The sequence below is a fragment of the Peromyscus eremicus genome, chromosome 2 (assembly GCF_949786415.1).
Source record: "Peromyscus eremicus chromosome 2, PerEre_H2_v1, whole genome shotgun sequence".
Classification (NCBI taxonomy): Eukaryota; Metazoa; Chordata; class Mammalia; order Rodentia; family Cricetidae; genus Peromyscus; species Peromyscus eremicus.
In genome coordinates, this window is record NC_081417.1 from 158,003,374 (window position 1) to 158,030,567 (window position 27,194).

A 27,194-nucleotide genomic window follows, 5' to 3' on the forward strand; every position below is an offset into this window, starting at 1 on the left:
TTCAATTAAATAGCATGATTTAATTTACTCGCTGCTCAATCCTCAATCCTCTTAAGTTAAAAAAAAAAGTTATAATTAACTATTAACGTTAATGAATTAAAACCTTCCAGAAACATGAATCCAAAAGGAAATGTCCAACAGGTGTCACGAGCCAGGTATTCTATGGCCTTTGCTGTCTCAGTTTTGAACACTAAACATCAACGGAAAAGAAAATCTCTAGGGTTTTCAGTTTTATTCTTCTAGAGCACAACCGTGTGGCCTGTTACTAAGCACGTTCTCCCAGCAGGTACACGATGAACTCATAGGTGGACAGCACAATGGCAGTATTGGGGATCTGCCGGATGAGCTGAGCAAAAAGTCCTCGGTAAAAGGCAAGGTAGCCTTCCTCCCGGAACACCAGACGCGCCGTCTGCACGAATGACTTGTACTTGGTGCCTTCCTCCCGGAGCCGTGTCCTGATGACCTCTGTGGAGACACAGTGGAAAGAAGTCAAGGCTCTATGTCTACTGGGCAGCGTGGTTCTAACCTGGACAGGGCAGTCACATGCCCAGAGGGACAATGAAAGCTAAATTCCAGCAGGGCATAGTGGTGCACAGCTCTAATCTCAGCACTCGGGAGGCAGAGGCACGTGCATCTTTGTGAGTTCAAGGCCAGCCTGGTCTACAAAATGAGTTCCAGGACAGTCACCGCTACATAGTGAGCCCCTGTCTTGGAGAAAAAAAGGAAAGAAAGAAAAGTTTGTGTGTGTGTGTGTGTGTGTGTGTGTGTGTGTGTGTGTGTGTGTGTGTGTATCTCACATCCTACTTGGTCTAGCTAAAAAGCCACCTGGCCTCTCTCCTAGCACACTGGCCCAGTGCTGGTCACTCCTGCTTGAGCAGACCTTCTGAGGTTCCTGGGAGGAACTGCTGATGCCTATCCTGTCATGCCTTTGTGGCTTGTTGGGTGGTGCTCCAGAACACAATGGATCTAACACTTGTTCCTGAGACAACGGTGTATCTGTCACTGCCGTGCAGGGGGCTTGGAAAGCACAACCTGTTCTCACAGCACAATGAACTGATCTTTAGTAGGTTAGTGGGACAGGAGTCACCTCAGCTTGCACCTTGGCTAAGGGTGCAGCTCAGTGGCAGAGCATGTGTTTAACATACACAAGGCCCTAGCTCAATCCCTAGTAAGAAAGTGTACCTGGTTTGGTGTAGGCCTTAATCCCAGCACTTGGGAGGCTGAGGCAGGCAGATCTCTGTGAGTTCAAGGCGAGTCTGGTCTACAGAGTGAGTTCCAGGACAGCCAGGGCTATGTAGAGAGCTGTCTCAAAACAAAAACAACAACAAAAACACTCAAAGGAACAAAAAAGCCCAACTAGTAGATGTATGCAGCACCCAACTCAAAGTGGAAGCTAAACGGTTTCATTTGTCCCCCACCCATAGCTTCTTGAATCAGGGAATTTTAGATAAAGTCTAGTTTGGGGCTTCTTTGCAAACAGGTTCAGTAACCTCGATTCTGGCCCAGCAAACTCTTGCCACACTGAGGTGGAGCTGAGCCAGGTAGAGGCCAGCGCTCATGTGACCCGTCCGTGTCAAGGCAGTCAATGATGGTGTCACGCTGCCCTGCAGGGACGAGTGAGCATCTCCAAAAGTTTAGCCTGTCACTTTGGCTGCATCAGACATGCTTAACCAGTGAGACCATGTACATACTCCAAGTGACAATCTCCGGACGCAATCATTCTTGACACATGCATCTCAGGTAAGGAATACTCCGCCTATGTCACATTCATTTCAGTCTGTGCTACCAGAGCTGTAGGAGTCTACGTACAGTGACAAATGACAAACCTGACAGCTGGGATTTGTTTTGTTTTTGTTTGTTTGTTTCTTCTTTTTTTTTTCCCGATTTTTCAAGACAAGGTTTCTGTATGTAGTCCTGGCTGTCCTGGAACTCACTCTGCAGGCCAGGCTGGCCTTGAACTCAGAGATCCACCTGCCTCAGCCTCCCAAGTGCTGGGATTAAAGGCCTGTACCATCACCATCTGGCTCCCCCTCACCAACTGTTTTATTGCTCCAGGAGAAAAGAACAAAACATACCATGTGGGTAAGCAATACAGGAGGCACATCCCTTAGAAACAGCAGCAGCTGCCATGAGTCCAAAAAAGCCAGAGGAACTTTTCTCATTTCCATCCGTGGAGGAGACTATCGGAGCTTCTTTCAGACACTTCTTTAAACTCTCATAAATAGCAAAGCAGATGATCGTTTCTGAGATCCCAGCATACGAGGCAGTCAGGCCTCTATAGAAGCCACGGATGCCTTCTGTCTGGTACACATGCCGAGCACACTGGAGTGTATTCATCTGCTTGCAGCCTCTCACCCTATCAGAGGGGATCAATGATAGACGCTGAGACACATCACACTCAAGTCACATGAGGATCACCCACGACACAGACATGACACTAAAGAAGAAACCTGTCTTTCTTGTTCTGAGGCCACCTGACCTCTGACCCACCGTGAGGCCAGTTCAATTAGCTGAGAAACCTGGCAGGTCCACAGAATAGATGGCATCTGAAATGACAGTCACAAAGGCTTATAGCCTTTGACCCAATTCTAGAAAAACGCTAATGGAGGATAGCATTTGTCAGAGAAAACAGTCAGAACCACTGAAATATCTAAAAACAGGAATAGGTAAGTAAACTGTAGCACATACAAGATGATGAGTCATGACGGCAGAGAGATACGGGAAAGCTAAGTAGAAAGCTGGACACGCTTTTAACCCCAGCACTTGGGAGGCAGAGGCAGGTGGATATCTGAGTTTGAGACCAGCCTGGTCTACAGAGTGAATTTCAGGACAGCCAGGGCTACACAGAGAGACTCTGTCTCAAACGCCCCGCCTCCCCCCAAAAAAGGTTGGGTAAAATTCCACACAAAGTAAAACACAATGACAAGAGGAAAATGCTAAGGAAAAGGTTGGTGAGACGTCTTCTTTGGTATACAGGATTGAACTCAGGGCTCTGTGCATGGCAGGCAAGTTCCATACCACTGAGCTATCTGCCAGCCCAAGGTACTCCTTCTTAACACTGTTCTCTGGAGTGTGATTTATGTGCATGACAAGGATTGAACCCAGGGACTCATACATGGGGGAAAAAATACACACATATGTATAAATTTATATGTGTGTACACGTGTATATACATATTTCTTCTTAGTTATGGTACATAGAATTTTTTTTTTTTTTTTTTTTTTTTTGGTTTTTCGAGACAGGGTTTCTCTGTGTAGCTTTGCGCCTTTCCTGGGACTCACTTGGTAGTCCAGGATGGCCTCGAACTCACAGAGATCCGCCTGGCTCTGCCTCCCGAGTGCTGGGATTAAAGGCGTGCGCCACCACCGCCCGGCCAGGTACATAGAATTTTTAATCTAGGCACATTATCTGATATTTTACTCATTTATTTACTTTAAAATGTCTATGGATGTATTTATTTTACGTGTGTGTGTGCGCGCACGCGCGTGCGTGTACAGGCATTGGATCCCCTATTATAGGAGGTTGTAAGCAGCCAGATGTGGCACAGGGAACTGAACCTGGGTCCTCTGTAAGAGTAATAAATGCTCTTAGCTGCTCAGACATCTCTCCACCCCATGGTGGTATATTTTGATCCTATCATTTCTAAGGTTACCCTTAATCTTTTTTGAAAAATGGTAACTCAGAGTGAGCTGATGTTCTCCATTTCTTACCACTCTTCTGATTTTGTCCTTACTTTACAAGGAAAGTAACAGAAATGATCAATCGACTTTTTGTGTGTCTCTGATACATACGCCTTTTTGCCTATAAATCAATGTCCTCCGCTTGAGAGTCACTGAAGACTTACTCTGTTTCATAGAGTAAGTGCTGCTCATACCAGAATCATGAAATAATAACGTAAACAGCCAAGAGTGATGGCTCATGCCTACAATGCCAGCATTTGGGAAACTGAGGTAGGGGAATGGATGTGAGTTTCAGGCCAGCATGGATTACAGAGTGAGATCCTGTTTCAAAAAAAAAACCAACCAACCAAAAAAAGAGACAAGCTGGGGCTGGAGAGATGGCTCAGTGGTTAAGAGCACTGGCTGCTCTTTCAGAGGTCCTGGGTTCAATCCCAGCACCCACATGGCAGCTCATAGCTGTCTCCTATTCCAGTTCTGGGGGACCCTATGCCCTCACACAGACATTCATGTAAGCAAAACACCAATGCACATAAAATACAAATCAATAAACACTGAAAAGGAAAAAGAGCTAAATCGCTAACCTTTTGTACTCATTGTTTTCTTGCTCCAATCTTTCTGTGCACCTGTCTCTCCTTTCCGTACCTGCACCTAGCTCCTCTCAAGAGGGCGGAAGCTGCTGCTGCCTCACAAGGCTCTCCTGCTCTCTTGCCACTCCATCCTGCTGAGCTTATCCTATGGACCCTCCAGCATGCTGGGTACCTCACACCCCTTGTCCCACTAGACTCGAATTCTCTTAGCTCATTGGTTGTAATGCTGTAAGGTAGAAGGCAGGAACAATTTCCCTGGCAGCCACTGGAACAAGATATGCTCACAGAGCCCACCTAAATAAAAATCTAAACTGTCCTGAGCACTAGAAAGGTTCTTAGTCAACAGACTAAACACAGGTGACACAGGGACACTGAACACTTAGCTCTGAGGCGATACCAAAGGCTGCCAAGAAACAAGGCTGGCCAGAAGCTTGAAGCACAACCATCAGGAGGAAGGGACATTCCCAGCAAGGGACTGCACTCAGGAAGATGGACATGCGGGACACACATGACATTGTAGGAAAACTGCAAAGGACTGTCTGTTTTACTGTGGAAGTAACTGATCCTTGCTGTAGGATTCTAGCAAGCACTTCAGAAGGCAGAATGGGCTGGAGAGAATGGGGGTTCAGATCAGGGGATGCATGGTCACAAGAGGATGATGAGCCCAGGTATGTCCCTCTTTCACCCTGCAGGGACATCTCACTCTCTCCTCTTCTTAGAGGCAGCTGGAGGAAAGATGGGCTTGCTAGTGTTTCCAGGGTTCAAATTCCTGGGTCACACAGCACAAAGGCTTTTAGAATCCAGGCAGTTCCTTGAACTTAGACTGGGAGAGCCCACATTTCTACTGGAAACCAGCATTCCTTCAAGAAGTATGAGTGTGGGTGACAGCCCACAGAAGTATAGCTGTGGTTTCACACAAACAGAAACATTTTTCTACCACACTGTCATAAAGTTAAAAAGTGTTTGTTTAGTATCCTTGATTCCTTGATAATCATAGAAGTTGCTGGCCTGCTGAGAAATCTGATTTTTGTATAAAAGAAGCATTGTTAGTACATCACAATTTTTGTTGTTGTTTTTTCAAGACAGGTTTCTCTGTGTAGACCAGGCTGTCCTCAAACTCACAGAGATCCACCTGCCTCTGCCTCCTGAGTGCTGGGATCAAAGGTGTGCGCCATCATGCCCGGTGAATCAGAGACTTTTAGAATACTGATGATTTACTTCAGTTGGTTTCTACTTCTTAAAAAACCTTTGCTCTAGCCGGGCGGTGGTGGCCCATGCCTTTAATCCCAGCACTCGGGAGGCAGAGCCAGGCGGATCTCTGTGAGTTCAATGCCAGCCTGGTCTACCAAGTGAGTTCCAGGAAAGGCGCAAAGCTACACAGAGAAACCCTGTCTCGAAAAACCAAAAAAAAAAAAAAAAAAAACAAAAACAAAAAAAAACCAAAAAAAAAAAAACAAAAAAAACAAAACCAACTTTGCTCTATCCAAGGGCAGTGGTATAACCAGTAAGCCTAGCCCTGGGGAGGCTCAAGGCATCAAGGCTGCAAGTTTGAAGCAGGCTGAATGAACTACACAGAGAGACTCTGTCTCAGTAAAAAACAAAGCCCAATATTTTGTAGGCTTCACCAGAACACTCAAGGAACACAATATAAAATACATTAGGAACTCCAGCTTAGGTTGAGGGCAGATGGCCGGTCCATCTGGGAGCTACAGTTAAAGAAGGCCCTCTCTGGTGTCTTTGGCTAGATAGCTAGGCCTCTGCAGAGTCCACAGCACACCTCCTGACATGGGGGTCCACAGAGAACCCCAGAGAGGAACACCCAAGGAAGCTGGTGCCATGGAGAGGACCTTCTGTCCATCTTCCTTTGTGCTCTGTGGCCTCCTCACCCCACAATGCTGCCAGGGTAGGTGTCAAAAGACATTTCTACATACACTTACAGGGAATCCAGAAGGGGCTAGCTAAGGACCCCGCTTTTAATCCACACTTGGTATTGGGAGAAGGAAACAAAGCACACTAGGTCTCTCAGATAAGGAAGGAACTATTAACTTACTTCCGTTCTAGCTGCATCCTCGTTTTAACCATCCAGATAGGATTCATTAAGGTATTTGTGACAAAGGCTGGAGGGAGAAAACAGTCATCACTGATACAGTCAGTGTTCATTGAAGCTGTCTTTACCACACAGTACCCTGAGGTCAAGCTGCAGCGTCTGTCTGTCTGCCTGCCTGCCTGCCTGTCTATCTATCCATCCATCTATCTATCTGGCGTTCCCACAGGGCTACAGCTGTAGCTACTGCCATGCATAGCCTTTCCAGCCTCTAGGTGGTGCTGCTAGCGTTTGCTTCATTTGAATCCCAGGGCAAAAACATCTAAAATTTCAATTGAAAAGCTTTAGATTCAGAAATAATTTTTTTTTATACTTGCTGATCTCTACTTATACCTAACATTGAATATAAGTGTTAAGTCTTCAGTTACCTGAATTCAAACTTGGAAATTTAAGGAAACAAAAACTTTAAAACCGATTGACCCCCAGGAATCATTATTTTGGTAAGCCTTCTGCAGCATTTTTGATCAGCCCCTATGCCAATGCCCAGCACTCCTTCTGCACAGCGTGTCCACAGTCCTGAGTAAGCAGCTTAATTAGACACTGGAGGACACTGCTTTGAAAGGCTCCCTTGAGGTGTGCTTGCTTTACCCAGTGTTCTGGATTAATGGTGCAATCGTTACGAAGCTGATTAACAGGGTCAGGATTAGGGCTAATTCACCACGGATCAACCTGTTTTGGAATGGTACACTCCTTCTCAGGGCTCAGTATTAAGGGGAATCTCTGTTCTTTCGTGAAGTACTTAATTACTTTTTGCTCTGACTAAAAATCATAATCTGGGTTAGTAATTTTATTGAGAGTAACAAAGGTTGATGCAATTGGTGTGGCAATTTCTTTCTGTCGGCAGAAGGCAGGAATTCTAAAACGCTAATATAAATTCTCTAAAAATACCTTTAGATTTAAATGGACAGAGCCTCTAGCAATTCAGGAGCCCATGCTTCCTCACAAACACTCCCTGGGGGAACGTCCTATCCTGAGCTCTGCAGTCAGTGGAAGGACTTCCTCAAAAGAAAGCAGACTGGAAGCACAAGGCCTTAAGTTAAACCTCAAATGCCACCAACACACAAAGCAAACAGAACCCTGGTCCTTGCTGTACAGGGCAGATGCACCCCAGGTATCCAGGGAATCAGACAGAAGGCAGCTCCCACTCCACATTAGAACCAATAGGGAAAGCAGGAAGATGTGAAAAACACATTCACATGCCTTTAAAAGAAGCACAGCTGACCCAAGCAGGGAAAGGTGTGAGTCTGGAGGGGAGTAAGAAGCTTGAGCGGTCAGAGAAATCTATTTACAAACTGCTAACAGTCATATTCTACAAACGCCAACATAAAGCTTTTGGAAAATGATTTTAGGTGCAAAAGAGGCAGGGAGTTAACTTCTAATTCCTGCAAAAAAAAAGAGAAAGCAAAACAACACATGCTTAGGATGTGAGTCTTCATCTCACTCGCTAGGGTAACATACCTGCAGAGCCAGCTGAGAAAATGTGCACAGTATTGCTATTCGGCACGAAAATGCCATTAAATTGCTCTTTGGCTTTGGAGTAACATGCAAAGTACACAGCCCTGTTAGGACAAACAGAGAATGCCATGAAGAAATCATTGTGGCACGTTAAAGTATATACGTCCCTCTGCAACACCTACTGCATGTAGCAGACTACAGAACAGAGTAAGGATCTTCCTAGCTCGCAAGGAGCCAGAGGCTGGACTCACCTCACATCCAGACCTGCCACCATCCCTGAGATGGTCACACCCCTCCAGAAATTAGTAGTGACAAAAGTGTCCAAGATAACGAAGTTAAAATGAGATTTTTGGTAACATATATAAAAGTAGGAAAGTCCGTCCACATTCTTTATTCTGGATAAACATTAATCATTAGAGTAGAAATGTATCTTGTCATTTTGAGAGGCAGAGTGTTTCTAAGATGTAAACTTGCCCCACTTGTCTTGCCTTGTGGGGAAAGTGTGTGTGGACTGCACTCTGGCCTGCCTGCAGTTCCTCAGGAGCTCCACAGCAGGAGCAGGGCTTTATCCCTGCAGTGCAGGAGACATGCTTCTCTCAGCCTCTGCTGACCAATGAATCAATCACAGAACCTGTCTGCAACTTAGGATCCTGACTACTATGAACAGGATCCCAGGAGGCCACTGGTTTAAACTAAGCTCTGGCTCCAGACGACAACAGACAGGACACAAAATGGGGCTGGGGAGTAATCATTTGTGTTGAAGTTTCCAGTTCCGGTTACCAAGCCAAGTTATCTGGCCTTCCTGTAAATCAGGGTTAGAGAAAAGCAACAGGTCCCACAAAGGGACAGTTCCAGTCACCATAGCAGGCTTCCTCTGCTTTAGTCCTTTCAACAGAGGAACCTGATGTGAACCAGTTATTTACTTTTCTATTGTTCTTTCTGTTCTTCCCTTGTAACTCTGAGATGTATGACCTTTTGATGTATACTTTTTGGTCCCTGTCTATGCTTTTTACAGCCTATTCTGTCTAAACAAACAAACCAAACTTATTTTTATAGAATAAAGCACTGCTAGATTCCAGAATAGAAAAGGCAATTAAAACCTTTATACTGTATTGTTAGGACTTTGGCCTGTGACACACACTGCAACTTGTCTATTTTACACACACAGTTCCCTTCTCTGTTAGCACTGCCCAATAACTTTCTGTAATTCAGAGACACTGACTATGCATGGATAATGAGTCCTTGAAAAGTGGCCAGTATTTTAACTAATTAAAAAGGTGAATGGAGCCAGCAGCTTAATGTGCTGGGCTAGTACAGTCTACAAAGTCTTTAAAGAGAATTAAAAACCAACGATGTAATGTTCTAGAAAGTAAAGCCCAAGAGCCTTTTAATTCCTTCAGACGAATGTCCTGAGTCACCTGGACATTGGCTGAGAAGGCAGATACTAACATGGATCTGTATGCACCATAACACTGGGCACACCTAGGTACTGACCACACCACGCTTAGGGTAAGAAACTCTCATGTAGAGAGATCTGAGTGCTGATGGTGGATTTATAGATCCACCTGCCTCTGCCTCCCGAGTGCTAGGAATAAAGTCATGCACCACCACCGCCCGACTATGGTTAGGCAATTTTAATATAGGGGGAAAAGCAGCCATTCAACAGTGTCACCCTTGGGCAAGAAGAGATTCAGCACTGCATGCTGATCTCAGGGAGCTTGCTCAACAGTTAAGTACTTACCTTGATGGTGCAACTCCAACCAAATTTGGACCCAAGCCTCTAAAAAGTGACTTTGGTCCCTCTTTTTCCAGGATCGACCTGAATAAGAAAAGACATAGCTTTAACATCCCCGAGAAGCTTCAGATGGGGTGGTTGGGTAAGTGCCTACCTAGCGCACATGAAGCCCGAGTTTGATCCTCAGCAATAAACAGGGTGTGGTGGTACACACCTGTAATCACAGCCCTCAGAAGGTGGGAGCAGGAAGATCAGAAGTTCAGAGTCATCCTTGGCTACAAAGAGTCTGAAGCCAGCCTGGGCTACACAAGACTGCCTCAAAACAAAACTAAGATCTTTGAGCAAGGCCCCTCTTGGTAGTAAGAAGCCAACCTTCACACCACCTCCTTGAAGGAATAAAATTTAGGAGCCCCTAGACTCTCACTTCCTTCTGCTACGATGTAAAGCAGGCTGCATATCAGACAGGAATGCTACAGAGTAAACCCAGGAGAACTACCATCTGGGGAATCCCTGGTCCTGTTTCTCAGTTACTCTCACTTCAGTCTGAAATCTCACTTCCTCAGGAGGCTGAGGCAAAGATCACATGTTCAAGGTCTGCCTAGACTACACAGTGAGTTCAGGGCAGTGAGCTCCCATCTCAAAATATATAAAGTACAAAAGAGTGGGGGTGGGGTGAGGACGCAAGCCAGTGGCAGAGAGCACTTACCTTGCCCATGGGAGACTCTAGGTTGGGGTCTCAGTGCTGTTTCCCCTGCAACCTGGGCCCCGCTACATCAATGTGATTTTATCATTATTTCTGGAGGCAGCCTCACTATGTAGCCCAGGCTGGTTTCTAACTTGCCAGCCTCCTGCTTCAGCCTCCTAAGTTCTAGGATTACATGTATGTAACACCTCATATTTAATAGATGAAATTTCTTTTTTTAAACTTGATTTGTGTGTGTGTGTGTGTGTGTGTGTGTGTGTGTGTGTGTGGTGGGTGGGGAGCACATGCACGCAAGCGCATGGAGGCCAGAAAGGGTGTTGAATCCCATTAAGTTGAAGCTACAGGCAGCTGAGAGTTGCCCAGCGTGGGCACTGACATTATTAACCACTGAGCCACCTCTCCAGCCGAGATGAAAATTCTTGAACTTGAAGACTATACTGTGATTTGGAGGATACTTTGTTCATAAGAAATAAAGAGTAAAGCGTTAAGAGTACAGGGAAAAGCATGATGCACATTTTCAAATGGTTCAGCGGAGTGTATATATGGACACAGCGCCAAAATGAAAAAGCCATGACAGCAAAATGTTAAAAACTGGGTGAGTCTGTAAAAAGGTATAAGTCATTAGTGCCATACCTGTAAATTTTCTACTATTTGAAATTATTTCAAAATAAAAGGTTATCTTTAAAAACCACAACAAATCTTAATACAGGTCATAAAAACCGAGATCAAAATTATAGCACATGAAGTTTATAAAAATCGAGGGTTAGGAGACAGTTCTTGGGCTCCTCATCAGCACAGTGCTTCAAAATGAAGGCATGGCATTTCAGATAAGAGTTACAATGGCCACAAGTAAACCCCTGCCTGTGCAAAGAGGCACAATTCAAGGTTTCCAACAAGAACCTTCACTATGATTGTCTTCCTCAAAGAGGACTGTTTCCAAAGGCCGAGCTCCTTGAACATGTCTCCAGAAGCACCTTGAGGTGACCTGCACCTGACGACACAGCGAGACTAAAGATTCAAATGCTCTCCTTCTGACAGCCACTTAGTGGACTGCAACTGTGGTCTGTGGGAATGAGCACTATGCAGCCCAGAGGCCCCTTAAGAAGCTTGAGGGAACCTCTGGCTCCAGGAAGCTGGGAGCCCTCATCCATAATGTAGCAGGGAGTGTGTGTCCTCAAGTGACTCCTGCCTTTTAAGAGCCAAAGAAAGACAGTCTCCATAGCTACGCCTTTAACAGTGGCAACAAGTCCAATCTGTTACATAAGCTGCACTTCTGCCCTGTCAGGGTGTGTATAAGTTCTTCTGGAACCATCAAGTCCCCACCACATGGCACATGTCAGTTTTGGAAGACCAATGCGGATCCAAGCTGACCTTTCCACATGCATGCCACTTTCATACTGGAAAACTGTAAAAGCAATCAGTCTTGTTCGGAGTCCTGCCTCTCCCCAGTCAGACCTGTATGCACAGGAGAGGCAAGTATCTCATCAAGTATCTACCAGAGCAAGGCAGTTTTGGAAGATGGACATTAATTTTCAGATTGAAGCAGGGGGCTGGAGAGCTGGCCCAGGGGTCACGATCACTCACTGCTCTTGCAGAGGTCAGGCAGCTCCCTTCCCAACAGTCTGTAACTCAGCTTCAGAAGAGCCAATCCCCCTTCTGGCCACCTACACTAGTGTATATACCCATCTACAGACATACACATTTAAGCTTTCTTTAAAAAGATTTATTTATTTATTTATTTATTTATTTATTTATTTATTTATTAATTAATTATGTATGTATGTATACAGTGCTCTGCCTGCACACTGGAAGAGGGCACCAGATTTCATTACAGATGGTTGTGAGCCACCATGTGGTTGCTGGGAATTGAACTCAGGACCTCTGGAAGAACAGCCGGTGCTCTTAACCTCTGAGGCATCTCTCCTGCCCACATTTAAGCTTTTTAAAAATAATTATTAAAACCTTTTTAAAGACCTTAAAAAAAATCAAATAAGGAACCTCAGTAGTTCCAAATCTTCATTTGAAAAAAGGAGACACCTGACAAAACATTATTTTTAAAAATTATGTGTTGTTTGCCGTATATGTGTATCCATGTGGAGGTCAGAGGTCAATGTCAGGGTTCTTCCTCTTTTGTTCTCCATCCTTTTCTTCCCTTTTTCTTTTTTTCTGAGACAGGGTCTCACTATGTAGCTCTGGCTGGCCTGGAGCTCAGAGATCCGCCTGCCTCTGCCTTCTGAATGATGGGATTAAAGGCTGCACCACATTCAGCCTATCTATTGAAACAGGGTCTCACTAAACCTGGAGCTCACTAACTGTGCAAAACCAGCCAACCAGCAAGTGCCAGAGACTCCTACCACACCCCCTGCCCCAGCCCCGTGCTAGGATTACAGGCACATGTACATCACCAGTACTGTTTTTTTAATTAATTTTTTTTTCGGGCTGGAGAGATAGCTCAGCCATTAAAGGCTAGGCTCACAACCAAAAAAATTAATTTTTTTTCTAAATTTTGTATGTGTGTATGTATATGTGTATGAGTACATGCCATGCGTATGCAGTGCCCGAGGAGGCCAGAAGAAGGCATTACATTCCTTAGAGCTCCCGAAGAGGGTGCTAGTAACTGAACGCAGGTCCTGGCAGAGCAGGATGCACTCCGAAGCACTCTGACCTCTCTCCAGCCCTAGCCCACTACTAGCTTCTTAAGTGGGCGCTGGGAATCCAAACGCAGGTCCTCATGCTTGTACAGAAGGCACCTTACTAGTTGACTGAGCCATCTCCCCAGGCACGCCCACAAAACATTCTTTCTTCCTCTTTTTTAAAATGTGTGTGTGTGTGTGTGTGTGTGTGTGTGTGTGTGTGTGTGTGTGTGTGTAAACTGGGCATCTCCTACCATGGGATCTGGGGGTCAAACTCAGGATGCAAGGCTGAACCATCATGGCAACCCTCGGCCCTTTTCTTTCAAAATGACTTCATCCATTCTCCAGTACAGCACATATTTTCCTAATAAGTTAACACAACAGCAATTCGTATTTTGAAGCCTTGTACACAAGCAATTTGGTGTGACTTTTATAATAGCAGTCACAGAAGGAGCAGGGCAAGTAACAAGCAGCTGAGTTTTAAGTGAATGACCACGATACTCATCTGGGCTTTTGATAACCAGTGTCTCCTAGAATTCAGAACAGAACCCAGGATGGGCCTTGTAGCAGATAGAAAAGGTCTGGGGCTTGTCCTTGCTTGTTGTCTCTTTCACAAAGAGTCCCTCTGGTAGAGCATCACCCCTGGGCTTGGCTCCAGTGCCTGAGTGGGAAGCAGTTCTCGTCATTGACCACACCACCCAGGGCAGGACACTGTTCACTGCTTTGGGATCTTAGTAGCCACAGGGACATCCACATAGCCCGAGGGGATGCTTCTAGGATGGGAACTGGGACTCATTATACAAAGAGACTCTACTGCACACCTTACCTTAAAAAGCACAACAAAGTACTCACTGTAAGACAGCAGCTGCACATGTGTCTACATGTGGGAGGCCAGTAAGCCCTTTCCATGACCAATACTAACCTGCCCAATTTCACAGGATCACGTGGTTGGTTCTGAGTGCTTCTCTAGTGACACAATATATTCTAAGGAGCCTGTGGAAGCTTTACTGATAGAAACAAACACTCCACCTCCAAGGGTGGAGTGAGAGGGAGGAGACAAAAGAGCATGTAAGCCGGTCGGTGGTGGCGCACGCCTTTAATCCCAGCACTCGGGAGGCAGAGCCAGGCGGATCTCTGTGAGTTCGAGGCCAGCCTGGGCTACCAAGTGAGTTCTAGGAAAGGCACAAAGCTACACAGAGAAACCCTGTCTCGAAAAACCAAAAAAAAAAAAAAAAAAAAAGAGCATGTAAATAGGTACCCAGCACTGCTGGAGGAGGGAGGGAGGTGCTGGGGATAAGGGAGGAAAGCAGAATGGTGTGGGGACACTCCGTTCAAATAACTAGGTCATGGAAGGATATTCCTGCAAAGGTGTCAAAACCATAGATAATGTCCAGAACAAGGAATGTGCTAGCAAATGTTCCTGCGCTTTTATTACTTACTTACTTACTTACTTATTTATTTATTTATTTATTTATTTATTTATTTTTTTGGTTTTTCGAGACAGGGTTTCTCTGTGTAGCTTTGCGCCTTTCCTGGGACTCACTTGGTAGCCCAGGCTGCCCTCGAACTCACAGAGATCCGCCTGGCTCTGCCTTCCGAGTGCTGGGATTAAAGGCGTGCGCCACCACCGCCCGGCTACTTATTTATTTTTGAGACAAGGTCTCACTGTGTTCTGGAACTCTCTATGTCGAACAGGCTGGCTTCAAACTCACAGAGACCCACCTGCCTCTACCTCCTGAGTGCTGAGATTAAAGGCGTGCTATACAACGCTCTTTCCTGGGCCTTTCAAGGAACAAGGAAGCTGGAGGGGAACAGTACAGTCACAGGACGGCTGAGTGAAGAGCCTGAAGGATGGCTGTAAGCAGAGGACTCCGGCTGCTCTGCTGAGCAGGGAGGAGGGTGGATGGCTAGCTCAGGCTAGCCCAGGCTAGCCCAGCTAGGATGCTAACACTGTGCACAGGACAGCACTGGGGGAAGCCAGAGACAGCGGTCAGGTTTCTCTGTTTGGAAAGCAGAGTTGACAGGTTTGACTGTGAGTTGAGAGGTCTCCAGAGTGACTCCAAGGTCCCAGAACTCTAACTGCACGATGAAGTTGCTTTAACCCAGCAGGCTCTGGGCCCAGCAGAGCAGGGAGTTCTGGTGTGCTCCCATTTTGTTTGGGGTGGGTAGAAAACATTCACGCTGAACACATAGGCAGCAGGGGGTGGGTGTGAGAAACGCCATCACTCATGATGATAAATAAGACCACTGAGGGACAGCTGTCATTGAGGGAACCCTGGGGTCCTGCTGCGGCAGGAAGAGGTGAGGTGGTATGGCAGCAGCACACAGTTTAGGAAGCAGAAGCAGCAGCAGTGAAGAAGAGGTCGAGGCTCCTGGCCCCTCTGGATCAGCACCATCTACACCTCCACACAGGGCCTGAAAGAGGCTGCAGCCCAGCTGGGATCTGGGCTCTTCTGTTTTGTTTTTACCTTGCTCTTAGCTGCTCTCAACTGTTCTAGGAAGAAGCAGGCAGTGCTCTACACATGACTCTGGGTACCCACAACTGCTAATCTGTATGTCTTCCTCTCTAAGATGGGAGCGGCTTGGTCCAGATGCTAATTCTCTAAGGCTGTTGGGAAAAACTCAATAGAATCTTTTCAAAACCTGAAAGCCACTAACGACAGCCCAGGTGCAGGAGAATCCTAAAAATGATACAACAGGCTAAGGAAATACAGCTTGAGTGAGCAAGACAACTTCACGGACTCTTTCTAACATGGGCAGCGCTATTCAAACAAGAACGTGACTTAGTCCCATGGTTTACATTTCGACATGAATACAGTATAAATGGATATTCACGGAGAAGTGGCAGTTTGTGACTTCATAGCCACTGACGGTATTAACCAACGATTGTGTAGGTCTGTGGTGAAGTGTTGGCTTGTGTGTGGTGTGGAAGGGGTTCCCGAATTTTCAGTGACCAAGTGCTCTTTGCCTTTGGTTTCCACTGTAATGAACAACTGTTGGAGGTGGGCTCCTGGTGATAGGAGAAACTAGGGAAGGAGGGAATGCATTCCACAAAACCTGCAGTACAGAAACATTCTCATTCACCTTAAGGCTTAGCCCTGTACATAGCTCCTGCTTTTGGGTAATGGTTTCTCACGCAGAGTACATGGTGACTGGTCACAAGTTATATGGCAAGTCTGTATGAAGTTGTTCATTCTGAATGCTAGTGAAGTAGCCTGATTACCTGCCTCCATCTCACTATGGCCAAGACACTATGAAAGGTGTCACCTGACACCAAGCAGGACCATGGCTCCCGTTTGTCCTCACCGAGATCTATGCTGCCTCCACATACCCTGGCCTGGTCTTCCTGTGCCTATCGATAACTACCTGCTTTTGGGACTTCACTCCCTTCCTCAGTGTCAAAACTGAAAGCCTAATCCTTCTGGGCAGCCCGATGGCTCAGTGGGTGAGGATATTTGTCACCGAGCCTAACAACCCGAGTTTGATCCCCAGAGCCCCGTCTTCCACCTGCATGCTATGGCACACCACCCATTCCTTGCAAAATAAATAAGAATCGAACTCTTCTATTTGGACCAGAACTGTGTAACACGAACAGGCAAGTGACAGGAGAGGGTCGCATGACTAGGACTGCACTTACTTCAGAACCTGTAAGAGCCCAGGGGTCACAGACGTTGGTCTCATCATTCCAGCTCCACTGATGGTCCCCAGATGAACTTGAGGATAATACACCGTTCGAAGAGCTAGTCGGGAAGACTGCAACCTCGTCTTAATGACTTCTAGTGGACATGTGAAAATAGCACCAACTGTGCCCCCGCACCTGCAGGAAAGAAGCCACAGCGGGTCAGAGGGCAACTGAGTCTCTGCAGAAAATGTGATCGCTATCTAGCCTTTTCCTCTTTAAAACAGAGTGCCTGCATTCATTTAATACAACATACAAGGGAGTTAAAAATGTCAGCTGAGCTTCCAGAACTAAAGAGAACCACTTCACAATGACCGCGAGTACAGACGCCACTGACCACTTGCAAGAGTTTGGTACCATCCCTCTGTATCTCCACACAGTTCTTCAACCAGTTCCCACTGCTGGATGTTCATCCAGTCTCACCATGAGACTCAACATGAACTGAATAGTCATGAAAACATATTGCTGCACATTCAAGCCAAACAGTCAGGTAACTCTACTAACTTGAAAATCTATGTTTGTTACAACACAGACCTTCTAACATGGACACTACTGAACATTACAACATGTTTTCAACTAGTGAAACCCTATTTCCTTCATTCACGACTGACTGGCGCACACCGTTTTCCTAGCTACTGTCTCTCTGGATCATCCCTCTAAGTCAGTCACTTCAGTTCAGCCCTTCACAGCATGTTGATAGCAAAAAATTTCTTGAATTACTTTTTAAACATTTTTTTTTTGTACAAGAATTGAAGCCAGGCACATGCTAGGCTAATGCTCTATCACTGAGCTACAATCTCAGACCTTTTGATTTTATTTCAAGATAAAGTCTCACTAAATTGCCCCGTCTACAGTTCTCCTGTCTCAGCACCCCCAAGCAGTTGGATCACAGGTGTCACCACCACACCCAACTTAGACACCTTTCTTCAAGACAGCTCACTTATTTATCCTAAACTACCCATTTCCATCTTCTCTTACGTAACCATGCTGGGCGGGCTAGCTCTAACAAACGATGTCATGGGCCATCTAAGGTTACCATCCATCCAACCAGGGATTTTCCTTCCTGGAAAACGTGGTCCTACAGCAGAGCAAGTCCAAGGTGGGACCTGGGGTCTTACTCACCTTTGCATCCGTGGCATCAGGACCAAGTTCACAAAGGCAAGTGCTCAGCCAGGGATTATTCAGCTGAGAATTCACAGAGAAAGCCTTTCTTTAATTATTATTATTGCATTTATTGGGGGTGGGGAAGCATGCCACAGCATGTGTGTGCAGGAAAGGGAACAACCTGCAGGAGGGTCTCTTCTTCCACCATGTGGTCTGGGGACTGCACTTGGGTCATCAGTCTTGGCAGCAGGGACCCACAGCCACCAAGCCGTCTTGCCAGCTTGGTGGAGAGTACATTTTAACATGTAAACACTTGGGGCAGCACTCACTCTGCCTTTTACTCACTGCTCTCTTGCACTAGTCTGAGAACTCCCGGCATGCTAGCATATGCAGACTCTTACACTAACCTCTCTACAGCACTGAATCTAAATGTTGCAAATCTGGAGAGTAACACAGCACTTAATATATACTTCCCAAGTGAAGAACGCAAAACCACCAGGTAGGACTTAAATTAGGGACCTAGGGCCAGCCAGATGGCTGAGCAGTGCACAAAAGTACGTCACACAATCTTGATGACTTGAGTTTGATTCCTAGAATAATGCTGCTGCTTCTTCTTCTTCTTCTTCTTCTTCTTCTTCTTCTTCTTCTTCTTCTTCTTCTTCTTCTTCTTCTTTTTTTAAAGCTGGTTAGAACCTGTAACCTCGGTCCCAGCATCCTACACTAAGATGGTGATAGACAAAGGAGAATCAGCCTGAAGCTCACACACAAAGGGCAGTAGAAGTAACGAGACAGACCCAGCCTCAAACACAAATTGGAAGGGACTGGATGTGGGCTCTGGGAACCAAAGTTTGGTTCTCTGGAAGAAAGGTATGAACGCGCTCTCGCTCTCGCTCTCTCTCTCTCACACACACACACACACACACACACACACACACACACACACACACAATTTTTTAAAGAAATGTACAGAGAGAAAATTTTATTTTACTTACAATCTTCACAACTTAATTTATATTTTATATGTATTAAGAGGTTAATAAAACTACACATGGCATGGGTGGGTGAGATGGCCCACTGTGTAAAATGTTTGCCTCACAGCCGGGCAGTGGTGGTGCTTGTCTTTAATCCCAGCACTCGGGAGGCAGAACCAGGCAGATCTCTGTGAGTTCGAGGCCAGCCTGGTCTACAGAGCAAGATCCAGGACAGGCACCAAAACAACACAGAGAAACCCTGTCTCAAAAAAATAAAAAGTCTGCCTCGCAAGTAACCCTACTGATGGGGAGGCAGAGATGAGTGAATGCACAGAGTTCACTGGTAGCCAATGTAGGCAAATCAAGGCGCTTCAGGTTCTAGGACAGACTCCATCTTTAAAAAAAAAAAAGTTGACACACACACTCACATACACACACCAACTACATATGGAGAGATGCAAGAACATTTTAATCTTAAGGCCATGTGATCAAAATCTGAGACCACTACTCTAGCCTTGGTTTCCTTGGTTCCTAGCCCAGGCAATTCTGTCTCCATTCCAGTGACATCTGGCAACGTCTGAAGACATTTTGGGTTGCTAAAGTGATGTTGTTATTAACAGGCCAGTATGCTGCTAAACATCCTCAAATGCATAGGACAGAACTATTAATCACACTGCCAAAGCTGCAGAACTCCATTCTATACCAGTAAAACACACAACCCGTCTTGGAGGCGTGGTAAACAAGGTGGCATTGCTGGCAGCCTCCCCTCCTCGGTCCTAAACGATCCACTTCTTAAGCCATACAGTATGAATGGGATCAAGGCCATTCTAGTTTTAACTCTGACTCATTTAAGCCCATCATTTAAGCCCATTAACATGATACCATCCACTCTGCCACAGTCTGTTCAGAGAAGAGCATGTGATTTGGCCCAAGACACTCAGCATCAATTCCCTTAGAGCAGTGACTGGTTCAGAGATGGGTGTGTCTCCAAGCTGGTCCCATAGCTGAAACTCAAGACCTGCCCAGCAGTGGGAGAGACAGAGAAGTGCATGCAGGTGAGGGGACCATGCACATATCACTGGGAGGCAGAGCAGTCAGGGCTCCACAGTGACTGTGGAGCAGTGTCCGAAAGTCCTCTCCTCCCTCCTCAGCCTGCCCTCCCTCTAGAATTCAGGTGCATGCGCCAAGAGTTAACCAGTGGAGGGTGGATTTTCTATTGCTTACAGCTACAATTCCTCAATTGCCACTAACTGTCAAGGAAGCTCACAGGGAGGACGTTTACTATTGCAGACAATGTTCAAAGGGCAGTCGGCGCTCCTGTGGAGGAGGATGCTACATTTCCAATGTCTACATGGAAACCTCCTGGCCGTTAATTTCATTTCTCTCCCAGGGTAAGTTTGCACTGGTCAGTAATGCCAAAGTCCAGTAAAATTCTCTGGGAGCAATGTTCTACTGGGAGCAAATGTGGAAGGACCTGACGAAGGCAACAGAACGCACTGAACGACTGTGATTTAAGATTCTTTTTCACTACCTGTTCCCTTTGATATACAAATATGCTTGTAGGCATCTCTCTGCTTGCTCCCACTCTCCCTTTCAGAATTGAAGTAGCACTTACTGCACAAAGGCACATTTAACCTTTACATTTTTACATCCACATGGCCCTTGCCTCATTTCTCCAGGGTTAGGCACCTCTCCTCCAGTTTTGGACAGAACTACTACTACAAAATATACACTAAATTTTTCCGCTCTTCTTAAGGGATCACAAAGTTACATACAATTTTAAATTATGCACATAAATTGCCTTTCACCTCAGAATTTCAAATAATCAGAAAAAAAATTAAACATGTTTCCAGTAAAATATGCTGTTTCCTGAGCATATATTCATTCACCTTACTCACTAATGGCAAGGCCAATGTGTTTAAAAAAAAAAGTTTTTACTTTTAAAACATTACATTTATTTATTGTGTGTGCATGCACACTACAGTGCTCATGTGGTGATCAGTTAGATCTCTCCTTCCACCATATGGCTCCCAGATACTGAACAGAGCTGGTCAGGTTTGGTGTCAAGTGCCTTTACCATCACAGCCATTTGGCTGGCCCATGAACATTTATGACATTCATTTATTTCATGTGGGGTGGGTGGGTGGGTGTGTTGGTGTGCATGTGTGGAGGTCAGAGGACAACCACAGCTCTTTCCTTCTGCCATGCGGGGCTCCAGGATTGAACTCAAGTTGCCAGGCTTGGCAGGAAGCCCTTTGCCTCCCAAGCCCTCTCTCTGGTCTTAATGTGCTATTTATTATAAAAATCACCACCCAACTGGTGGTAAGCTGGTTCCCATGCTCATGGACTATACATGGGTACAAAATGGGCTCTACCAACAAATAATACTAACAGGAACTTTGCAGCCTTAGGAGCCTCCTAATCTTTGTCAATTCAATAATTTTTCCTCTTTTCTGCTACTTCTGTAATCACTATTTGAAATACATTAGTTGCTTTTGGCATACACTATAATATTCTGGAAAGTTTATTTGAATATCTGACATAAGGCTTACGAGATGTCAATTATGTAAATTGTATATTATTTCATTAAGGCAAAAAAACAATTTTGGATGTTGCTGACTTTCTTTTAGAAGACACATCCTTTATTTCATTTCATTAGGAAAGAAAAATAGAAATAGCACCGCTAAGGTTGGAGAGATGGATCAGTAGTTAAGAGTACTTGCTTGTTCTTGCAGAGGACCCAGGCTTAGTCCCCAGAACCCACACGGTGGCTCCTATTTATATAACTCCTGTTCCAGGGGATACAATATCCTCTTGTGCCTCAGTGGGCACCATGTATGCACATGGTGCACATACATACAGGCAAGCAAAACACTCATACACAGAAGATAAAAATAAATAAATCTTAAGGGGGAAAAAGCATCCCAAATGAAGAAGAATCATATCTTTCACAAATAAGAGAAATCTAAATTAACATTACCTTGAACCAACATAGTTTCAGCAAATATTAATGAGTAACTCAGCAATAAAGTACTATTTCTCTTTATTTAGGACACTTCAGACCACATCAAACTACAACCGAATTAAGTTAGTCAACTGTTTAATACTGACTGTCAGCTGTAACCTGCCTGGCACCACACATGGAATGGTCTAGTGAAGAAAGCTTATGGTACCTATCTTCAAGAAACCTCCATCCTATGGGGCATTCCCCATCAAAACAAACAAGCAAGCAAACAAATACCTCAAAATCTTTTCATGTATACCAATACAGTAGATGAAATTAAAGTCAATTTAGCCGGGATGCCTTTAATCCCAGCACTTGGGAGGCAGAGGCAGGCGGATCTCTGGGAGTTCCAGGAAAGGCACAAAACTACACAGAGAAACCCTGTCTCAAAAAAACAAAAACAAAAAACCAAAAAAAAAAAAAAAATTAAAGTCAATTTATATTCATAATAGTATATGCAGTCTGATAAAAAGTATTACTCACTATATTTGTTTAATCAAAATTCCTATAAGCATGTGCTGTTGTTTGGTTTATATAGTTCAGTTGGTCCACTGAGGACTTGTATGCTAGCAATGCTTCACACTGAGCCTCAGACCCCAGGTGAGTTCTGAATGGTCTCTACACTGTATCCCTAGATAATGGAACAGCCATCTCTGTAATGCTTCCAAGTAATCAAGTTGGTAGAGTGCCAGAGTATACCTGTCAGCCACTGCCAATGATCTGTGGGAAGATAGTAAATTCTGAAACTATCTATGGGCTAGAAGATCTACCATATTCCATTAAAATATTTTCTTTGGAGCATGCTGGGGATTAAACCAAGAACCTGGGGCCATAGTCATACTAAACACACATTCTACCAAAAAATACTGAAAGCATCTAATTCAGATTGTCAATCTAAATCTACCAAAGCTTAATCAAGCTGTACCAAGCAGATCTAATCACCACCTCAGAAGTAGCATGGCAGGCAAAGGATGTCACTAACACTAAGGTCCTGAGATCCTTGAAGGCAAAAGTCAGGTCTTACAAGGAAGGGCCACTTGAGAGCACTCTGGCCTTTTTCTTGATGGGATGGGTTAAGTCACAGAAAGGAATGTAGGCTGTGGTTGTTCTGAGTAATGTCTGAGTACTCTCTTGCTTTAATAACACTGATGGAGGAAAGCAGAGACCCTAGATGCTGTGAGATGATCTTTCTGTATGCTGTGAATACGTATTACTCTCATTGGTTAATAATAAAGCTGTTTGGCCTACAGCAAGGCAGGATAAAATTAGGCGGGACAATCAAACTGAGGACTGGGATGAAGAAGGGTGGAGTCAGGAGAGATATGAGCGAGCTGCCCAAGAAGCAAGATGCCAGAGGACCAGTAAAGCCACAGGCCACATGGCAATACATAGATTAATAGAAATGGGTTAATTTAAAAGTAGGAGCTAGTTAATAATAAGCCCAAGCTATTGGCTGAGCATTGTGTAATTAATATAAGCTTTTATGTGTTTATTTGGGACTGGGAAGTTGGGATAGAAAAACTCTGCCTCTGTTTACACTTAGAGATACTCTTAACACCAAGAATGAAGCTTATTCATGCAGAAGCAACACACACTAAGAGGCAAACTGAAAATGCTGAGACCAAATGCCTTAAAAATGTTTTAGTTTGGGGCTGGAGAAATGGCTCTGTGGTAAAGACTACTTATCATTCTTCCAGAGGACCCAGGTTAAATTACCAGCACCCACATGACGGCTTACAACCATCTGTAACCCCAGTTCAAGGGGACAGGACGCCCACACTCTTCTAGCCTCTGACTGGCATAGGGCATACATGTGATACACAGATCTACATGTAGACAAAATACTCATACACATAAAATAAAATCTAAAAATATTTTGACTCAGCAGCTGTATTTCCACTAATTTATTAAAAGGAAGTAGATCTTGTCCACAGGTAAGGATATGATTTATAATAGATGAGAAGGAACAAAAAGTGAAAATTAGATGTCAGTGTATTTAGGAGCTTGTTATAAATTATGCCGACATCTTCACTGATCCGCGCTCATAGGCCTTAGAAACTGAGTTTGCCTTCATTGTTCTCTCCACAGTCTGGCACTGAATTTTTTTTTTTTTGGTTTTTTGAGACAGGGTTTCTCTGTGTAGCTTTGTGCCTTTCCTGGAACTCACTTGGTAGCCCAGGCTGGCCTCGAACTCACAGAGATCCACCTGCCTCTGCCTCCCAAGTGCTGGGATTAAAGGCGTGTGCCACCACCACCCGGCCCTGGCACTGTACTCAAAATACACTATCACAATCATTCACTATACCATTAAGAAAGCAAAGTGAAGAACAGGGGCTTAAGCTAGACAGGCATCACTGCTCATGCTTGTAAACCTAGTGTTTGGAAGGCTGAGGCAGGATTGCAGGAGTTTGAAGCTAGCCTGGACTATACAGTGAATTCTAAACCTGCCCACACAAAATAAACAAATATAAAGAACACAATCCTATTTATAAAGTGAGTATGAAACACACTGGGACCTTTTCCAAACTGCTTATTTTCTAGATGTGGTCTTTCTGCTTTCTTCTCAAAGAGCAATAGCTATACTGAAAACCTGACTATTATATGTTAATATAGTACTTTCTCCTTTGGCAATAACCTTTGGAAATAACCTAGAAACTTGGCTCTTCAAGAAAAAAAATTAAAGACTATGAACTTTTTTGGTGCAGTCTTTATTTTTCCAGGATCTAAAATCAGTTTTCACTGGTTATATTAATTGCTAAACCTGTTACAGCGAGCAAAAATCTTTGTATATCACCAGGACCTGGTGGTACACATCTTTAATTCCAGTGCTTGTGAGGCACAAGTAGAGACAGAAAATCTCTGTGAGTTCTAGACCTTGTCTCCAAAAAAAAGTTTGTACTACTATTAATTTGGGATAACATTAAATGTTTGAGAATATAGCCTCCAATGACTATCCAATAGACAAGGGAAACACAACAGATTTTTTTAAAGGCACGATCTCTGACTTCTCAAAGGCATTGAACTTAGCTCCCTGGAAAGAGGCCAGCTTAGCCACAGAGGAAAACGTTACAAGGACCCCAACTTTTAACTACAGCCAGTGCCCTGTTTATCATACTCAACTCCTTTCATGCTCTACCTTAAAAGGGACAGAAATATTTTAGGCTAAAATCCAATTAGTACTCTGAAAACATCCTTTTGAAGGTTCATTTCTTCTCTGCAAGCACGGCAAACTGCTAAAGAAGGAACTGGAGCTCATTAAGCACCGTGGCTTCAGGTACAGCCCTAATAAACTTCCTGCACCTTAATGAGTCCTGGAAGCCACACTGCCCACTGCAGCATTCTCTGTCAGAATGGAAGAGGCTGGCAGCCAGAGGGCACTGTCAAGTGTTTACAGGGAGATCCATCCAGACAAGGCCATCAACTTCAGTGGGCCTCAACACAGGCCACTCTGGAACTCCTCCGGTTAAGAGCGTGAACACATACAGTGTAAGAGACCACCTCAGTAAAAAGAGCATGTAACACCCCCCCATCCCCGCTGATTATAAACTTATTTATAAAAAATTCTCTTGGCTTTAAAAAGATGCCGAAAGCATTTTAAATTCCCAGGCTTGACAATTTTTTTTTTGGTTTTTCGAGACAGGGTTTCTCTGTGTAGCTTTGCACCTTTCCTGGGACTCACTTGGTAGCCCAGGCTGGCCTCAAACTCTCAGAGATCCGCCTGGCTCTGCCTCCCGAGTGCTGGGATTAAAGGCGTGTGCCACCACTGCCCGGCTGACAAATTTATATGGAGTGGTCTACTAGGGTGCCTTCTGAGTGTCACTCTCAAAGGGAGTGTCAGTGAAGACACGGATGGAAGGACAGAAATTAAATGAGTAAGAAACGCTTCCTGTCTGAGCACAACCATCAAAGCTATCTGTCTGGAGAAGGTAACTGCCTGTCATGAGTAAAAGCACAAAGACATCAGAAACTTTCATCAAGATTATTTTCTGGGTAATTCTTCAACCATTACTTGTTTAGTATAAGGAACTGTTTAGGTGATAAACAGTCCAGGCCACAGCTGAAGTACTCCAGTCAAATGAAAACACAGGATAAATGTTACGTAAAACACTCTACACTTAAAATTGTGCTAAGTCAAGGAGCTCCTCAAGACCCCCTGGGCTAGGGAACATAACTCCATAGGTAGTCTGCCTAGCGTGCACAAAGCCCTGGATTTCATACTTAGCAGCACATAAAATCCAGGCTCAGTGGTCCACACCGGTAACCCTAACATCTCTCCTGAGGGAGGAGGCAGGAGGACCAGAAGTTTAGAATCATCCTCAGCTACAAAACAAGAGAACTTGTCTCAAAAAATAAAACACAACACCAGCACCAAAAGGATGTGTGCCACTAGCAGCTATGACAAAGGGGAAAAAATACGAGTATTAAAAAAAAAATTTAACTTCTGGGTTTTTTAGGGGGTTAGTTCAACTCCTATTCGTAATAGTGTCGTATGGACACTCATACCATAATGTGTCCCTACACTGAAAACCACTGAAGGTGCTTAAGGATCGACTAGCACAGACTTGCCTTCCGAGGTCCCCATTTTCCCTCCCACGTGGTGCAGGCCAGCATCCGTTCCCCCGCACTCCGCAGGCCACGGCTGCCGTGCGACACCTGCTTGCAGCCCTCTGACCCTGCGCAGTACCTCCTGCGCTACCCCGGGATCTCCAGCATCCGCACCTCTGAAGCGGTGAGTGACTGCAGCGTGGCCAGGAAGAAGAAGTAGGGGCTGGAGCCACAGGGGCTCGACGCGATCGCCCCTGGTGACAGTCACACCAGCCAGGAATTGTTCAAAAGCAATACGGCGAGGGGCGGGCGGTGGGTGGGGGGATGGGAACGCGGACGCGCCGGGTGGAGAGCCGCGCTGGTAGCCGCGGCGGCGGCGGTGGGGACGCCGAAGCCCAACCCTCCCGGGCCGCCCGCCCTCGTTTCACCCCAGTCCGCGGAGGGCGGGGAACGCGGCACGCCGGGGCGGAGGGAGAGCACGGCTCGGACCCGAGGCTCACCCGCCGGCGAAGAGATGAAGCAGCGTGTTCTCCTTCTGCTGAGCGCCCGTCGCCATGGCCGCGCCGGCTCCGCGGCCCGCCGCAGCCGCTCGAGGGACGCGCGAGGTCTCGGGCTCCGCTGGCCTCGCTGCCCTCCCTCAGGCAGCCGCCGCCGCTCCCATGCGCGAGGGAGGCCCAGGCGCCCGGCTCCCTCGGCGGCGTGGCGGCCGGCCAGTCAGCGGCTTCTGCGGCGCTTCCCAGCCGCTAGCCAGAGCCCGGCGCGCGGCCGTCACGTGGCGGAGGCTGGGCCGTGACGTCACGGGGCGGGGGTGAGGCGGGGGTGTGGGCCCGGATCTCCTGTGCCTATTGGACGACAGGTGGATGTGGGCGTGGCGATCGCGTAGACGTGGGGCGGGGCCAGTCCCGGGAGGCTGGCCCTGCTAGCCTAGTCAGGCTAGAGAGTGGATGGCTTGAAAACCTGCCCAGGCGGCTTGGTCCTTGTAGTCAGGGCCCAC

At 45.7% G+C, this 27,194-nt stretch overlaps 1 protein-coding gene across 1 annotated transcript; it reads right to left on the reverse strand.

Annotated features, from left to right (window-relative positions):
• Slc25a33 (solute carrier family 25 member 33) lies at window positions 1-26,935 on the reverse strand. Its single transcript, XM_059255404.1, has 7 exons — window positions 26,701-26,935; window positions 16,535-16,714; window positions 9,568-9,645; window positions 7,830-7,930; window positions 6,318-6,384; window positions 2,076-2,356; window positions 1-465 (listed from the first exon to the last, which is right to left on the reverse strand). Exons 1-7 carry the CDS (start codon window positions 26,754-26,756, stop codon window positions 266-268), a joined length of 963 nt encoding a protein of 320 aa, XP_059111387.1. The 5' UTR covers window positions 26,757-26,935; the 3' UTR covers window positions 1-265.
• Between the last annotated feature and the right edge of the window lie 259 nt (window positions 26,936-27,194).

Coding starts and splice junctions, on each gene's coding strand:
- Slc25a33 (XM_059255404.1), bottom strand. CDS start 26,756: ATGGCGACGGGCGCTCAGCAGAAGGAGAACACGCTGCTTCATCTCTTC. Junction 9,646..16,534: donor GGGCTCTTACAGGTTCTGAA/GTAAGTGCAGTC, acceptor TTTCTTATTCAG/GTCGATCCTGGAAAAAGAGG. Junction 466..2,075: donor CTGTATTGCTTACCCACATG/GTATGTTTTGTT, acceptor GTGTCTCCACAG/AGGTCATCAGGACACGGCTC.